The following is an 18161-nucleotide window of genomic DNA, read 5'->3' on the forward strand; positions in this document are numbered from 1 at the left end:
TTGTCACTTGTCCAACTCTTCTACCCCTGAAGTCAAAGGATGTTTATTACTCTTTTGCTTACATCTACACAGTGGAAAAACAAACTTTGTATCTTATTTTCTTTTTGAAGCATGAGAAGTGAGAAAAAATTATGGAAATGCGTGGAAATCCCTTTGAAACAAATCTGCTTTAAGAGAACTGTTAAGATGAGGCATCTCCAGTTCCACTGCAACCATGCCAATCAACTTCTGTTCCAATCAGTTGCTTCTGAGAGGAAAGAAAAGGTTTTCCTGGAGGGGAAAACAACAACAACAAAACATACATAGGGAAATAGGGAACTTGTCTGCCATATGCAGAAGCGTAAACCAACATATCTCAATGTGCCTATAATATTGAAAATGCAGGGAGTGTCTAGAAGTGAGAAGATGTTCACAGTACCGTAACTATGCTGTCTCTCTTCAAAATGTTGAAGAAAAATGAACCTTAGTACTTAGAAAACAAAATGGCTAATATTTGCTTGAGCAAATGTCTTTTAAATTTCCCTAAGCATGCTTTGGATTAAATTCATACAGTATATTCTAAATTACTACATACAGTAGAAGAAATTTCACAATAAATGACAATACTGCATCTTTAGTATGTAATATTATAAAATGTTAAACATGTTTTTGCTAATGCTGCTACTGAAGAGATTTAAGGAATATCATTAGACTGTATTCTAACATTTTTCTTCAACAAAAAAATGGGGTTGCTATCATGCAATTTCCAAGTGGACATTTGTTTAAATTTTAGCATGTCTTACATGCATGCTGAAAATATTAAAGAAAAATAATGCATTAAGATGGGATACTGGATAGAAGTGTGGATATGATTTACTTCTGTACTTTTATGTGCATAAAGAATTATTTCCTTGTGATTTTAAATGTAAGAATATATGACAATGATGAAGAAAATTAGGCCAGAGCTGCCTGTTAGATCCAGGCATATATATTATAGGGTTTAAAACTACAGAACTTATTTTTGCTCAATTTCAACTTTTCTTTTTTTTTCAACATTTTTGTGCATATTTAGAAATGGTAAATTTTCAGTTCTCAAAAGGTTGGTAAAAATTATTACTAATTACAATAATTTTGCATAATTGCTGCAATTTTCTAAATTCTAAACCATAACAATATTTACCTGATGTGATGTCAAAGAATAAACAGTATGATAGTGTTTTGTTTTTTTTTTGTCATGCCCTATGAACACAGAAAACTTCTATTAATTCTTTTACATTTTCCTCATGCTCTAATGCAACCGGACAATTTCAGCCTTAATTGTTGAAACCAACAAAACTACCCCCAATTTGTAGAGTCAAAATACTCTTAATTCTTTTGTTACCACGCTGGCTTACAGGAGATTCTTAGATTTTTCTCTAAGAGAAACTTTGTTCTCCAGCATGTGTTTAATTATTTTTGACTTTCACAGCAGAATGAACACAGCTGCCCCAAAGAACCCAGAAAAGCCTATGCCAAGATACCTGTTGCCAAAACACAAGTTTTCACTTTTAAGCATGAGTTCTTCAGTTTTTATGAACTATACCTAACAGTTGAATCATTTGTTTATTTATTTTTCATATTTCATTTGTATTTTTGGTTTGAATTATAAACCATCCATTTAACATTTGTAACAGTTGTAAATGAAAGCAATTTGATCATAAGACACATTTGTGTATTCTCTCTGCTTCCTTTAGGGTTTCCAGATCTCCTGATAGAAGTGCCCAAAACACAAGACCCATTGCCATTGTTCCATTCAGCCAAACCTCAGTGTCACTGGAAGTTGACAGAACAATCCAAATTAATCCGTTTTTCTAACACTTAAAAATAAATAAATAAAATTTCCCAGATGATTTATGAGACACAGTCTAACCAGAATCGACTTCTTCAGTAACTTAAAGAAAACATGAAGAGAAATTATACTGATATTTCCAAATGGCATTCATTCAATTTGTACTGTTATTCCCCATTTCTCATTTAACACACTTGGATCGTCACTTTAGGACCTAAAAAGTTGCAACTGGTATACATCATTCCACTTATATTTCATTATTTCTTTTTCAAATGGATTAAATAGATGGCAAGATTATCATGGATGAAATGTTACCCCAATTTGGCTCATGTCAGTAAAAATCAACTGCACAATTAACAAACCAGACTTCTAGAAAAACAAAAAGTGCATTGAACGCAAAATGTCTGTTCTGAGTGTCTCTAATTGATTCTTATACCTATTATTTAGATTTCTGCATTACTATTACTGTTTTACTTTGTATGGATCATCTGAAGAAAACTGAAAGTTGTAACCAAAATCAAGGCAGGGCAGCTGCTGGCATCATATCTTTTTTTTTTTCCTAGTACCCGCATAAAGGTCTGGCAGCTGCCACTGGGCTGCAGCCTAAGTGTAGAGCAAAGCCTGAATTGCTATCTTTGTACAGAGAAAAAAACCCTCACCTATTCTGCCATCCCACATGATCTAAAATCCAAGAGATGGTTTAGCAGCATAATTAAGAGGAATTGATCACTGTAGCCAGTCATCTTCTAGACAGATGCCAGTGTGGGCAAACTATTAGAGACGTTAGTGTCTGGCAAGTGGCTAAGCAATCTCAGGTAGCACAGAGACCAAAAAACCAGAATGAACACCCTCTCAGCTGCAGAGAGGCCGTCTTCAGGTCAGTGCTCAGACACTATGACAGGGCACTGAGGGGAGGCTGCACTATCACTGTTCATATCAAACATTTTCTGAGAAAAACAGAGGGCCTGCATCTCCTTTTCCTGCCAGTGTGAAGTTTCCTTATAGAATTAATATGACTAAAAAATGACCCTTTTCACTCTACTTCTTACAGCTCTTAAACCCAGTATTTGAAACTTTTTGCTAAGTTAGAGTCCTAACATCAAACAGAAAAAGAAAATACTATACTGGATACATGGAGTACTTACTTTGAGGGCATGGCTGGAGGGACTGACCATAATTACATGCACACATGGTTGGATGCTCTGAGACAGAACCCTCCCATAACAGTGAAAGTGCATTATAAACTATCACACAAAGAGTTGCCTGTCAGTGATCTTTTTTAAATAATTAAGTGAAAACGATCTTGAAATACTGAGTTGAGAAGGTAAATAGAGAGGAAAACTGAAGTAAGAAAGCTTTCATACTTGGTTTTTCATGGACTGCTGAAAAACTGAGCGAATTGAAAGACAGCAACGATGAAAATTCTCGATTAACTGTGGGTGGATGGAGCCACCGAGTTGTGCTACTTCCTTGTGAGTTGGAGTAATAAAGATTCCTTGCATTGTTTCCAAAGATAAATAGTGGAAGAGGGTATTCTCAGGACCAGATGTCAACCTTCAAAAATAGGAGAATTCATTTAGTATTCAAATACATTTGTATGAAATTGCAGTTAAACAATGCAAACTTTTTTTTCCTTAGGACAGACCTGTATTTTCCAGTAACTACAATGGAGTACAACAAAGGACATATTTGAAAGGTGCTTATTTTTATACCAAGGAAATCTGCTAATTTGGACTGTTTATACTCAAATACGTATTTTTCAAGCAAGTCTGGTGCTACTTAGATATTCTGCTTGTGATCTCAAAGCTTCTCATCAAAAAAGAAAAGGGAAGAGAGAAATAAAAGCTTTGAAGGAAAGGAACGCTTTCTTTAGCACCCAAACAAAATACCAGATCAGACTGCATTGTCACAAGGAACAGCTAGAAACAAGGAAGGTCCTTCTATGTCCTTTGTGCTTAGTGGCACCAGGGACACACAAGGTATATGTGTGCCAAAAAATCATTTATTTGAGCTTCTAAGGTTATATAATTATGTGACACAGATACATTCTACTGAAATATTCTTGAGAAAGTCTTCTCTTCTAATTTATACTCCATTAAGAGCTTGCATAGCAAAATTTTGGTTAGAATAACAGTATGCGAGAACTTCTGTGATCTGTGCATCTTCAAAAATCCATGCATGTATGACCTTAAAAATCAAATATTTAATAGAAAAAATCTTACTTGATAGCGTTAAAGAGTTCTATATCCTTTTCTGACAGGTTCTTTTTAGGGTTTCCTAAATTAAATGGATTTGGTAGGGTATGTTTTTTTCTAGTGACCTGAAAAACAAATAGATAGATGAACTAACAGACAAAATAAAGGTAAGGAAAGAACAAAATCAAACGAGGAAATCACCTATTTAAAAGAAAAAGAAAAATAGTGCTTTTAAAAAGGCTCAGTTGCATCAACTAACATAAATGTATTTTAGTCTATTTTAGGCTGAAATTGATTAGAAACAGTTGTACAACTGTACAGCAAGTTGTCATAATCACTTTTGTTTACACCATTATTATTTTGGGGATATTCTCCAATTACTTCTGCTGATTCCAACACAGCTGTGCCCAATTTAGTCATTCGAAAACCAAATATTTAGAAGCGATAATAATCACAATAAAAAATGTGATGGCTGTGAGGCTGACCCAAAGCTTCCCAAGACAGCAGTATTTTCTACTGAATTCAGTAACTCTTGAATTTTTATTTACTTGTGTTTTTTTTTTTTTCCTGTTTGTTTTTAGTTCGCGAATTTTTAGAAGAATTGCTACCTCCCCCAAGCCCAGAAGAACCTTGCACAATTTGCTTTGTCCCTGTTCTCAGACCTGATCGGCTACAGCTTGTGGATTACTGCTTTCATCTTCTGCAGGACCTTCATTGCCATGGTCAGGTCCTCCACTGCTTCTCGTAGGACTTGGCTTACGTGTCGTTAAGGATGAGTCACCAAACAGGGTCCTTTTGCTTGCTGGAGTAGTTACTGTTTTGGAAGCATTTTGTATCTTGCTTAGGATAGGTGAGGTGGTCAAGCTCTCCAGTTTGTCACGTGTTGCAGGAAGGAACCAGTCTGCACAAGATAAAGGTGGAATGGAAGGAGAATCTAGCCTTTCCTCTATGCTGGCATCTATTCCTTCCAGCTGAAGTATAGTGGCTTTGACCTGATCTACATATATACAGTCTGGTCCTGGATTCCCAATGGCTTTTGATGCACAGCCTCCTGCCTCTAGCAGAACACACAGCATGAAGTGTCTCTGTAAACATGGAGGTAGCAACATTAGCCTCTGATTTCAAATATAGCATGTACTGCATTATATCTTATCAGATACTTGGACAAAAAACAGCACAATATTCAGCAGTCCTTCCTCCTCCCCAGAGGAGTTTTTTATTTTTCTTATCAAATCACGTCCAAGGAGATCTTTCTCCTTACATGTTATCTAAGTTAACATGCAAACAAAAAAGAGTATGATTTACTCACTCATTAGATAACTTGCCTTTAAAAAAAAGGCAAAAAGAACCCACAACACATTAAAAAAATCTTAAGTGAGTTATCTGAAAATACAAAATCATGAAAGTAAAAACATTTTCAAGTGAAGTGAGAAAGTAGAAAAGGTAACGAGAATTATTAGAAGTTGCAAGCTTTACAAACATAGAAATTATTGTACTACCTGAGAAATTCTATCCCATGAACAGCTACAATATGAGTATTTTCTAAAATTACTAAAGTAACAGGTGTAAATTTATGATCTTACTGAACAACAGACAATATACAACACCAACACAGAGCACAGGAGAAGGGCCATACTTCAGGTGTTAACTTACCAAGCCAACTATTAATAAGAAGTATCTTGCTTCAGGTTCTCTGTATCCTGTAAAACTTGACACTTCGCATGGCTGGATGTGATGCTCTGGAAATACCTCTCGCCATATCACTAACTGACCAATCTTCTGTTCTGCTGCCAAGGGTAACAGACAATAGTGCCGGCTATATAAACCTATATCAATAAGATCTTCCTTTGGCAAGTGATTACCGATCAAGTAACCCTTAATTAAACACAGAAAAGGAAGCGTATTCAGTAAGAAATGTGCTGACAAAACTATGCAAAAAAATTATGCTGACAGTTTACTCTCATAATGCTACTGGCATAAAGATCAATTGGATGACAATAAATTTCTTAAAGCTATAACTGTTATCTCTTTCTTTATATTGTCAAATACATTATCTATATTTAGTAAAATAAATTTATAATTAAGGTCGAAGACAAAAAAGCTGTTGATCCAAATTTTCAAGCCTTTGATTTGAAGACCCATTAAAAATAGAGGAGCTGTTGTCTCTATTAAATAATACCAGTACCCCCACAAAGAGATACTGTCAGAATATCACACTGGATCAATTCAAATGTGATTTTAATCTCATATTACTGTCTTTCTTCAATCCACGGGTCATATGACAGAATTTACGTAGGACAACTTCAAACAAGTATTTTGTCCTTATTGATCATATAGCACATTTCACTTCATGAAATCTTTTTTTGCTGTTATGGTGTTTGAGTTTTGTGTCACTAAAATTACACTTAAAGTAATCACATATTTCTCCTATTTGTAAGGTTCTGAAAAGAGTTACTCCGTGACTGGGTTAGATTTCTAGAAGTTGTATTTTCTTAATCTATAGACCTTAATCAGTAATACTACCTTGTAGAAGAGGCAAGAGCCCATAATCACATATAATCTTCTCATGTCGTAGTAATCTTCAGACTGTGAACAAAGGCATGGATTTTTAGTTCAGAATTTTTGAGTAATACAAGTAAAACATTTAATTCCAATCATCTGTAATCAGACTTATTCAGTATTTTGACTGCTTATATCATTAGGGCATCAGAAAGGCATTAATAACGGTATTTTGAGCAGTTAAGAGAAATACAAACTTTTTAGCCTCCATTATAGATTTTCATGTCACTACAGCTGTCTCTAACAATTTTCAGCTCAAGGTAAGATGCTCAGATTTCCTATCCAGTGTTTATCTATTCATAAACTATTTTTGTAGGATATGCTAATTCTCACAATTCTTAACAGCAAAGTAACTGAAGCATAACTACTGACACCAGAGGCCCTCCTAGAGCAAAACTTCCAAGTCAAAGCATTTTTTTATCCAGTATTTGCAATTTTACCCCAAATACACCTATTTATTTATTTTTTTTTTAGTTTAGATGCCCATTGGTCTAAGAGAAGACTAACTTCATATGGAGTCTAGAATATTTTAAATTATTGGGTGCAATCAGTTTCTTTGAAATAAAATACAACCTAAACATCCTTTTCTGTAAATATGCATCCATATTTTGTTTTTTGTTCTTTTGAAACACTGACTGTACATTTACCTAATTTATATTTTAAGCTTTAAGCAACTTTAGCTATCTTTAGAAATGAAGAAATCTATGTCCCAAATTGTTATACTAAATATACTAAATCAAGCACCTGTTCTTCACACCTGATATTTTAAAATCATATTATTTATTAGGTATATTATAATTATAATAATTTAAAAATACAACTAATTATTCTGCAATGTGGTTTTAAGAAAGCTCTTTCAAAAGTAAAATTGAAAATTCAATATGTTTACATCTCACTATCCTATAGAGGAATTAAAGAGCATATACTCGAGTAAATTACTATCTTCTTCTTTATGAGTATTAAAAGTATGCATAACTTGTAATTGTTTTATTCAAACTGATAACTCAAGTTCTCTGAGCTCCACAGAAGCTTTGAGTTTTGTTTGCAATTGCTTGGGAAGGAGACAGTTTCTATACAAAGAAAAAGGAACAACAAACAACAGCTATGTTGAAATTAGAGTGTTCTTGTAAACAACCCACGGACTTAACTTATAGTAAATGATGTTTTTCAGTGACTAATCCTAGAGGATTACAATATGGTAACATTAACCATAGAGAAAAATTCAGGATAAAAATGGGTAAAATTGATCTGTCTTAAAACAAGAGTAATGCAGTATACTTTTACTTTGACTCCCACTTGATTTCAAAACATGGATGAGTTTGTAGTTAGTGCTTTTTTAAGCTACTGAATATGAGCAAGGTAAAGGGATACTGTGCAATGCAAATAACTAAGACAAATGTTTACCAGTTCTGCAAAATCAGCTGCTTCAAGGTCGCTCAGTGCTGTGTCAATTTCCATCTGAAATATTTAAACATTTTAATAGACTCTTCTAACACATTAATTTACGATATCAGCATATTCACTAATAGATAGTTCACTTTATCTTGCTAATCTGAGAAGATTAGGATTCACATGTACAAAGTGAATGGAGAAAAATTGCAGTATCAGGAACACCTCAATTTATTAGATTAAAGAAATATTCTTCAATTGCTATGCATTTCCCTCTTCTTTGAGACTAAAATTTCTCTGCTTGCTTGGCTTCAGAACCCGCTGTTCTGTATATAAAGGAGATGTCCCTTATTCCAGCTTGGTTTAAAATATGAGGCCTAGTGACTACTCCTCGAAGGCTACAGACAACACAGAAATCTGGCAAGCTACTATATCCAACTGGGTTATTAGACAAATCTTTTTCACAATACATTTGGTTTTTGTTTCTATGGAATTCTGCAGCACTTTCTCATACATTAGCTCTGTTCTGCTCATACTGCTCTATGCTTTTGCATTTCTCTTACTTCAGGAGGTTAGTTAACCCAAATTTTACTAAAAATACTTTGCTTTAAAGAATATTGTACTAGCCACTGAAGTTCACGACATAAATGTGCTACTAATGAAAAGAACCTAAACCCACCATGACAAACTCCTTGGGCTATATAAACAAGCTGACTCTAATTGAAATACAGCCAGTTTTGCAAACAGAAATGTCAGCTACGCTGTTGGCAGTCAACAAACTAACCAACCTCTCAGCTTTTTCCCCAGTTAAGATATAAATGGCTTTCTGCCCAACAAGCAACTGACATTTGTATTCTCCAAAGAATACACAAATAAAAAGATCTTCACTAAAACTTATGTTGCAGAAATTTCCTCTTTTTTTCTAGGAAAAAAAAAAATTCTTACAGATGTGAATGATCTACAATAATTTTGGAACCCCCTGTTCATATCATACATATAAAATAAAATACATTGTTTTCTAAATTCCTGGAATTTTACAAGAAAGGAAGCAACCTGAAAGCTAAGGTAGAGAACAAACTGTTACAGTCTCTCCCTGCAGAAACGTAAGAGAGAAGAAAAAAAGCATGGAGGAAAAAAGACATGGAGAAAAAAAAATTGTCACCAAATAGCACAAGAAAATAAACATGTAATTTCCTGTGTAAGAACATGTGACAACGGAGATACACTGAGTTACATTTCTGATGTATATTAGATTGCAGATTGGCCATATTCTACAATTACATATTGCATAAACATTTTATTCCCCTTGGTTATGGAGCATGGATTTTGCAAGTGAGTGGATGTGTATGTTACAGGACTATGTGCACCCCCCTAGATTTTTCACTTGGATAGCAGATATAACTCTGGAGTTATGATATACAAGTAGCTTTCTTGAGACACTCAGGGAATACATACTTCTGTAGCTACAACATATATAACATGTAGTATAAATGCAGCTATTGGACTAAATTCTCCCCAACACATCCAGCACGTTTAGCAAAAGCGTATCTAAACAGATACCATGGGGCAAGGTAGAGAGAACTAAATCATTATGGGTCTGCTAACCAAGGCAGAGAAGACAATTTGTATTATGAAGAAAGGAGAGAGAAGTCTGCACTAGCGAACAGGAATCTGTTTAGTAATGAATGGCACTCAGTGATGCATAGCTTGCAATGTCCATGGCAACTTTTATTAATGAACAGTAGCAAGCCTGAAACAAGTCTGCAAACCCTGTCAATATTCAAGTTGAAAGACTTACCACTTATTCCCTCCCCAGAAAGCAGACTTACAAAAATCATACACGAGGTCTTCTCATTAAACATGCAATTCAGAAAGCGAGGAAAGTCTTAGTTAATACTTTGCTCTTTATAGGCTCTTTATTTGAGCACACCACTGCAGAAGTAAGGTCATTTGAGCATCCAAACTCAGTCCTCTTGCAGAGCCATTCTGAGAAGAACTTGTAATTTTCCATTGCATGGTGTCTTTACTTTCATGGACAACAGTGAAGATTGTTGCAAAGTCTCTTTCCTGTTACTCATTAAATAAGTTTAGGTAACAGCTTCTGGTCAGCTCAGATCACAATCATTGTCTAATAATTAGTATTAACCTTAACTGTGTTAGCCACAAGCATACAAATATTTTGGGTCTTTCCATGGAAGAAAACTCCCGGCTTAAAATTTTCCAACTGTTTCATCTGCATTAAATCATGGCAAATAGTTACTAAAGAAAACAAACTCTAGAAGGACAGCACTAACATACCCTTAACATCTTTCCAGCTTCATTTTTTTTCTGCTGTGAAATTTAGTAAAAACATATGCTGACATAAATATGATATGCAAACAACTCTTCACATGATATGGAAAATAACTTCCTAACTGAAGGGTTGAAAATACTTAAAAATCATGAAGGTAAACAAAACATGATTCCCTAGATTCACTAATATTCACTGGAGGATGGAAAATGAAAATGCAGTGAATCTTTCTTTCACTCATTCTAAACCCTGAAGAAAAAACTGAAAATCTAAGGGGTCCACCCTGCCTTACTGCAATACCTGATACTTCCGGAATATAGGATAATATATAAAATAGTAGGAAATTGTCATTACAGTATGTGCATTGTATGGAAAGTAACCTTCTCAACAGGAACTTGACTAGATATTAGAGTTTTATATGTTAATAAGACTATTTTAAATAGAAAAGAGTAAAATTTTAAAATGTGTCTGTCTCATTGAAGACCAACAGATTTAAGCTATTTGGTCACATGTTTAGTCCTTGAATGAGGCTGCATTTCATTAAATACCTACAGTATAGACATGCCTGTTTGAGATGGTCCCTTCACTTCAGGCTGTCTTCATAGTTAGAGTCCTCAGGCATGATTCATCTAATACTAAAGCAAAAAGCTGGAGTAGAACAAGTGAATTGCTGGATTTTCCCCATTCATTAGTACGAAGAGATCAGGATTAGCACCTCAACTGTAGTTCTATCATAGACCAAAGAGAAGGTGAGATGATTGCTACCCCATGTCACACTACTGAAAAAAAAGTAGGTGCAAGGAATATCTGAATGTTTAAACTGGTTCTAAGAACTAAGAATGTTTAAACTGGTTCTAAGAACCCCACCAAACAGTTAAGAAATGTCACATTAGGCACAATAGAAGAAATAGAAAAACAGAAGAAAAATAGAAAAGAAAAGAAATAAAATAGAAGAAAAGGAAATCACCAAACTACACTCACAATAGCATTCTGTTTCCTCTGGAATTGACTCCATACTTCTAAATTTAAATAAAAGATCCTGGAGGAAAAATGGTGGCTTTGGATGGGTAAAGCACATTTAAATTACACAATGACACCAAACGATATATGCAAGACCTGAGTCAATTTTCTGGCCTTTCACGTATAAGTTTTTCTGAAGAGATGTGAAAACAAGATTACCTTGATTTCCTGAGGCAATGTCAGCCAGCGCAAGCCTGGGAGACTGTCTAAGAATAAGGCACTGAAGGTATCATAGTATTGAGCACTGGAGCTGGCATTTGAGTTGAATCTTGCAGGCTGAAGTGCTCGCTGGAAGAAGAGGTTGAAAAAATGATCCAGACGAGAAACATTTTCCACCTGGCAAAAAGCACTGAACAAACATGAACTCCAAGTTAGAATATCATCAAGAAACGTGTAGCTTGTTTATATAACCCTCTATTCTATATAAGTCTTTTTACAGCATGATAATACATTTGAAGTTTTTAACATTCACTTTAAACAAACACAAGGCCAATATGCAGACAGTACATACATACAAAGATGACGCTGCCTGCCTAGCAGAAAGCAGTACAGTATTATAGTGGATATCTGAGAGCAACATAAAATGAGGCAATGATCAGATTCATCCTTTCAGAAATTCAGACTCTTCTTCATTTTTATTTTAATAATTTAATTACTTTGGTGTGCTAGACATCACTGTATGACTTTCCTTCAGAAGGTATAAAAAAAATTCTACATTTCTAAATAGTCTGCTATACTTAACATAAAAATGAACTACTTTACCCTTCATATTCAAAGCTAAATGTTTTCTGAGATGCATTTAAATAGCTGCAAGTATAGCAAGGGTAAGTTGCTCATAGTGAAGTGACATTAAAAACACTGTAAGAAAAAGATACGGCTTGATATTACATGTGATTATTCTTTCTATATTTCTACATTTCTCTGTGTTGAACAGCACAAAACATAAATGCTAGGATTTTCTCCATGGCATACACACTTACACCCTGAATTGAATGCAAGCATATGAATAGCCTACCTTGGCAATTTTATTTAGGTTACAGTCAGACTGAAAATTTTCTGGGTGATTTCCAAATGCAGAGAACTCTGCCAAATAAAGTTGAGAAGTCTGAAGTGTTTATTTTATTACAAATATAACACTGTGATTCATATGTGCGTTTTACAGACAGTGCTTTAACACATTTGCAGAGTGCTGTTGACATCTAGAGTGACATTGGTTGTGTGAATGATTTAACCTAATCAAGGACCAAATTTTCTGAAATAACAGAGACTTTTTAAAAAGAGTCTTACTAGTGTTAAGACTGAAACAAAAAGTCAAGAACAGAATCCTGGTTTTGTGCAAAGGTGAAAGAACATGCAAAGAAAATCCATATAAACATTAAAAAAATGCTTTTTCAGTGAGCATCAGTTAAAAACTAGTGACTGAAAAGAAAATACTTTTGAAATAACTCACCTGTCTAAAGAGCTGTACATAAATTTTAAGGTCCTGACAACATTTTCCAACATGATCCTTAACTGGGAAAGTGGCACACTAAAAAAAAATTCAAACATACATCTATGTTTATAACATCTTTAACTACCATCAATACACATAGGCATCTTCGGAAGAGAGATGCATTCATAACTAGTGATAGCAAGCAAAATATACTTTATCGTTCTGTATAAGAATTTTCATTTGAGTGATTTGCCCATGACCACACAGACATAGTAGTAAAGCTGGAAGAAAAACAACTGTACTTCTTGCCTCCTAGAACACATAAATACCTAATACTACTCTTGTTATTCAGTAGTCTCTAATTAGGACATAACTTTAACAAACACTGAAAATTACTGTTTTATAATTTATAGGTATTTCTGAGATTTAATGAGAACTCATTCCCTTCGTAAGGAGTAAAAAGGAAATTGTAACAAGGTCTATATAAAAGATGTGTACAAAGTTGATCCAAGAAGTGGGATAGCTGCTATAAAATCTATGTATACTAAGAAATCTATGTATACTAAGAAAAGTATACTAAGAAAAGTACATTGTAAACCCTCCCTTTTTTGCTTTTTGATAGGAGAACAGTACAATTTGAGGACTGTAATTGAGAAAAATAAGGAAAAAAAAGAAATATTTAAAACTCACTTTTCTTCAGGAAGGCCAATTACAAGCAACTTGTCACATTCTTTCCAGTAAACAACTTGAACCAGTTTTTCACATAAGAAAAGGGAGGAACTAGAAAAATTAAGCCGGGAGTATTTCCATTAACAGTATGCAGTTATAAAAGGTCACCATTAAAGCTGGAATGATTTATATGTATTTTAGATACAAAGTCTTATGCTCATGTAAAGTAACAGGCATGCAACTGGGCTAGATAATTACATTAATTATTAGAAAACTCAAACACTCTCTTATTTCCCTTCCAAGTAAGAGGTCAAACCAGTACTAATACACACACTGATGATAATTTACTCTTCTGACAGAAAAAGCTTCATAGAAGAGCTGGGGATTTTCTATTATATTTATTGAAAAGACAAAACAGTCCATAGAGACCAGCAGAGGTACTTTCATATTTTGAGAATTCATCTAAAAATGGGGAATGGAGAACCTTAACAGGAAATGTGATTCGAAGTCATCATGGATTTCTGTACTATCCATAAATGGATTGACTTGTTTTTTTCAGATGTTTGAAAATCTTGACATGTCAAAAATGCTTCTATAGGAGAGAATTCCTATTAATAATGCACAAGCATTTAAAAGTGGTAAACACACCTCAGTGCCAATTCATGTGACGTTGCAGTAGAATACTGGTATATGCAAATGATCAGCAGCTTAGTAGCTGCTAAGAATCTATCTGCATTGTAGTGATCACTTAATTTGTAACATGCTTTTATTAAATAGAAATTTTTAAGCACAGTTAAAGCACTGTGCTAAAACTTCTCAGCCAAAATAGCAAGATAGCAGCATATGACCCATGTACATTGTTCTGTACACATACATATAAAATATTAGAAGTAGTAATACATAAAATTTCAGAATACTTTTACCTGATAATCTGGGTACCGGTAACACTTTCCAGTATGTCAGAGAGCGTGAGAAATATTCCCCTCACATTTTTGAGTTTTTGGGATGCTTCCGATATGGGGTACTGATAAAGAATTTCTTGCTGTGAACAAAATTAACTGTTAGTTAAGCAAAGCAAACACAAATAAAACAAACAAAAAAGGAAAAAAGGTTCTTTTTTTTTTTACTGGTATCATTTTTATATATATATTTTTTTTTATTTTATTTTATTTTTTTTTACATTTTTGAACATTTGTTTTGATATCAAAACAAGCAGTGGCCTGCATGGGCTTACTGGGAAAGTTCTAAAACATGAATGTTTACAACAATTTAATTTCTGCTTTATAGAAAGGTAGGACTTATTTTGAATCACTATCATATGGAGAAACATAGAATGACAAATAGCATTGCCACTGAATTTTACGGTTTTAAATACATTGTTAACAAGTCAGATTCCGAGAGATTGCTAACATTTGTATAGTTCCTTAAGTATTTAAATTGTGATTTAAGAGCCCATCAAGAGGACAACTCTTGAAAACCAACACGTAAGAATATAGGAACCCTCATCTCTCACTGTAGCCCTACCTAATTACCCTACATCCACAGCAAAAAAATAAAACTGAGGTATACATTCAAATAATGTATAAACCATTAACAGTTCTATCACGAAAACACAAACTATCATCATATGCTTAAAAAGGTCAATCTTAAACAGAAGTTCAATAAACACAAATATTTGTAACAGTATTTATATTTTTCTAACCAGTTCTTTAATGTAATGCTATTGTATTAAAACAATTTTAAGTATGCTGCAATTTTTTATATTATTTAAGGAACTGTAACAATAAAGCAGTAATAAGTGAACTACTTTTGCTTTCTGCCAAATCATGATGGTCAGAAACAATCTGTATAATACTAAGCCTGTCCAATGCAAAGGGGACGCTAAATCATCTTTCTACACAAGCGAAAGAAACACCAATATGATTAATCTTGCTATTTTATTGCTCAGTGCCAATATCCATTAGAAAATTTTCCTTCATCAAGATTAAAAGTATATAAAGTTTCATTGTAGAAGGACCTGGCAAACTCTTCATTCTTATCCAATTTAATTAGCTCTATTTTCAAATACTCATTAGTAGCACGAATTTTTTTTTTCTTAAGTCAATTCCTCAGCAGGAGAAAAAAAATGCCATTTTCTAATTACAGCATTACAAAGGGCTAGAAAGAAAACATTCTGTCTTTTCCACTCCTTCCTACGAACTGGGGCCTTTACACAAAATTCATTTGAGAATTCTCCAAACACTTTCCCAGGGAAAGAAAAGACAACTGCAACAAAAGGTCTTAGATGCATCATATATATACACAGTAATGAGTTGTTAGCAAGGTTCTGCACATACTTCCATACAAGATCAGCTGTCTTCAGAGTAAGATGAAGAATACCATTTTATCCAAAAGCTTAGAAGCACTTTTCGTTTGTTTTTTAAATGTGAACCCTCCCCCAACCCAAACACCCAAAACCTGGACAGAGTATCTAAACTAAAGGCTTAGCCTTTAACTTATCAGCTGCCCTTTTATTTATTTCTGTTTTCTTTATTTCTCAAACTCAGCCTAAATTGCTTTTTTGTTTTTTTTTTTCCACTCAGCGCAGTCTTGACAACAAACAAAATGGACAAAAGGAACTGTGTTGTAACGATGCTGACTAGATAAAAAAATCCTACTGTCCTCACAGTACACTGACAAAAGATGTTTTAAATTGCACCTTATATGAGAGTAAAAATAAATTACAGATTAAAAGAACACTATAAATTCTTAAAGATTCATTTAGAAATAATAAAAATGTAGTGAAATGCTACAGGAAGCCCAAGTGTCTGTAAGAACAAAGATATCTCAACAGCCTACTCAGTAATACCTACTTTGCACACGTACTAACCACATGCTACCAGTAAAACTGTCATGTAGAAGGAATACAAAGGCCATTTCTTCTAAAACATGGTATCACCAAAACCAGTTCAAATGCATAAAGATGTTATAACGTCTGCTGGTACAAATAACGCATATTGGTACAAATAACCTATGTTATAATCATAACACCTACCTGGAATTAAAGCATAAAAGACAAGATCAAACTTTCTCACCATGTGCACGTCCTAAATACTTTCCTTTGTGACTGTCAGATTGAGTTTACAAGTCTCAGAAATCATTAATTTGATCTTTGGGTGTCAAAGGCTCACAAGTGGAAGAATTAGTAACTAGCCCTAGTTGCCACTGTTTGCAAGGATGTGATCTGCATACGATGCTTCCTTTGGATATAGGTAAAGAAACTTAGTAAAGGGACATTAAATTTTTCGATTGTGTGAGGTGGCGTGGGTGTATAATAATTCAGTGCTAATTTGAAGTACTGTAAACTAAGTCTGGAAAAGTAAATCTACAGGATAAATGTCGCTTACTGTTTACCGAATGAAACTAAAGAAAAATGCCTCGAAGAAGCCAGTGGTCTTTTGTTAATATATGTTTTAAAGAGCTCGATTACACCAGCAGAGGATATCTGCACGTTAGAGACTATCTGGGGCTACATAACTGCCAAGACTTATTGGGAAACAATTCTTCCACAGTGTGAAGGGAAAAAAAGTGCAATACAATCCCTCTTTTACCTCAGTTCAACATTCTGACTTAATCCTGTTTCTAGGGAGAAAGTAGAGAAAGAATGGGGCAAGAAAGCACTGTTCCATTTACTCTGAAGTGCAGGTGTTACCATTAGGCATTTGCATAGCTATTTACCTTGCAACAGGGGAGACAGAGACCTTGATTTATTTTTTTATTTTTTAATATTTCATAAAATTTATCTAAAGACCAATGTTTTCTTGATCATTAAAGTCTACAACAATTGCCCACATCTGTTCCATACATGTAACGTAAGAGTCATGGACTACGAAATTAGAACTGAAGATAAAGGAATTATTTGTAACATGCAAGTCTATTTTGATAAAGCACCTTAAATTTATTTAATTCACAGCTAAATGAGCTTTTTTTGTTGATTTTTATTACAGGGAAATACCAAAGCAGAAAAATACTGTGGCATTGTATGTTTTAATGGAAGCAGTCTCTGTGTGTGTGTGTGTATAAATCACAGAAAGAAGGTTCTATAAAATTTGCAAGAGTTTGATATAAAATAATTTCTACTGAAGGTACCTTCTATGAAAACCTATAGTCTCTTACACAAGATTGGAAAGAACTGCAAAGCAAAGCTTACAGTGTCAGTATGTAGCTGCAATACATAATGAAGCATACGTTACCTTAAAAATATTAGGGTTAAAAAGCACATGATTTATATTACAAAGTCGAGTACTCCAGAGTTATGAAGTACTGGATTTATGGTAGCCTATTAAGCCTTATTTATACATACTCATCTGTCCATCATCTTCTGCTCTACACAAGACTGGCATCTTTCAGAAAAAAATAATACAGACAATGTCATGCTACATATATACAAAATGTCTCAATTAAAGTTGCACAAGCAGCCATAAATCTGTCATTTCCTAGCTTTCACACAACTGACTCTGCAAACTATACAACATTTTTAATGGTATCGTAATATCATGCAATTTTCTAGGGTTCTCCTCCCTAACCCTGTCTTTAGAAAATAAACTCCATTATGTGTAATACTTTCTCTATAGTAGATCAAAGCAATACTGACTTCTACCAGTTGAAAAATAGTATTAAAAAGCGAAAGACATCCCAGAGAAGGGATGGAGTGCTGCCTGGATCTGCCTAATTAGGGGAGGGAAAAAGAACTGTTCGTCTTCTGCTCCGCACTCTGTCACTGTCCCACCAGTCCCCAGAGACTGGAAAAAACTCTGTTTC

At 34.1% G+C, this 18161-nt stretch overlaps 1 protein-coding gene across 2 annotated transcripts in view; it reads right to left on the minus strand.

Annotated features, from left to right (window-relative positions):
* INTU (inturned planar cell polarity protein) overlaps window positions 1-18161 on the minus strand; it is a 48002-nt gene that overhangs the window by 3651 nt on the left and 26190 nt on the right. For both annotated transcript variants that reach the window (XM_038177938.2, XM_027456777.3), the window contains exons 5-14: window positions 14285-14403; window positions 13383-13472; window positions 12711-12788; window positions 11420-11609; window positions 7966-8019; window positions 6526-6588; window positions 5656-5877; window positions 4665-5087; window positions 4030-4127; window positions 3172-3361 (exon numbers count right to left, since the gene is read on the minus strand). In XM_038177938.2, coding sequence (XP_038033866.2) covers window positions 3172-3361; window positions 4030-4127; window positions 4665-5087; window positions 5656-5877; window positions 6526-6588; window positions 7966-8019; window positions 11420-11609; window positions 12711-12788; window positions 13383-13472; window positions 14285-14403 — 1527 coding nt within the window. The remainder of the gene's footprint in view (window positions 1-3171; window positions 3362-4029; window positions 4128-4664; window positions 5088-5655; window positions 5878-6525; window positions 6589-7965; window positions 8020-11419; window positions 11610-12710; window positions 12789-13382; window positions 13473-14284; window positions 14404-18161) is intronic.

The sequence above is a fragment of the Anas platyrhynchos genome, chromosome 4 (assembly GCF_047663525.1).
Source record: "Anas platyrhynchos isolate ZD024472 breed Pekin duck chromosome 4, IASCAAS_PekinDuck_T2T, whole genome shotgun sequence".
Classification (NCBI taxonomy): domain Eukaryota; kingdom Metazoa; phylum Chordata; class Aves; order Anseriformes; family Anatidae; genus Anas; species Anas platyrhynchos.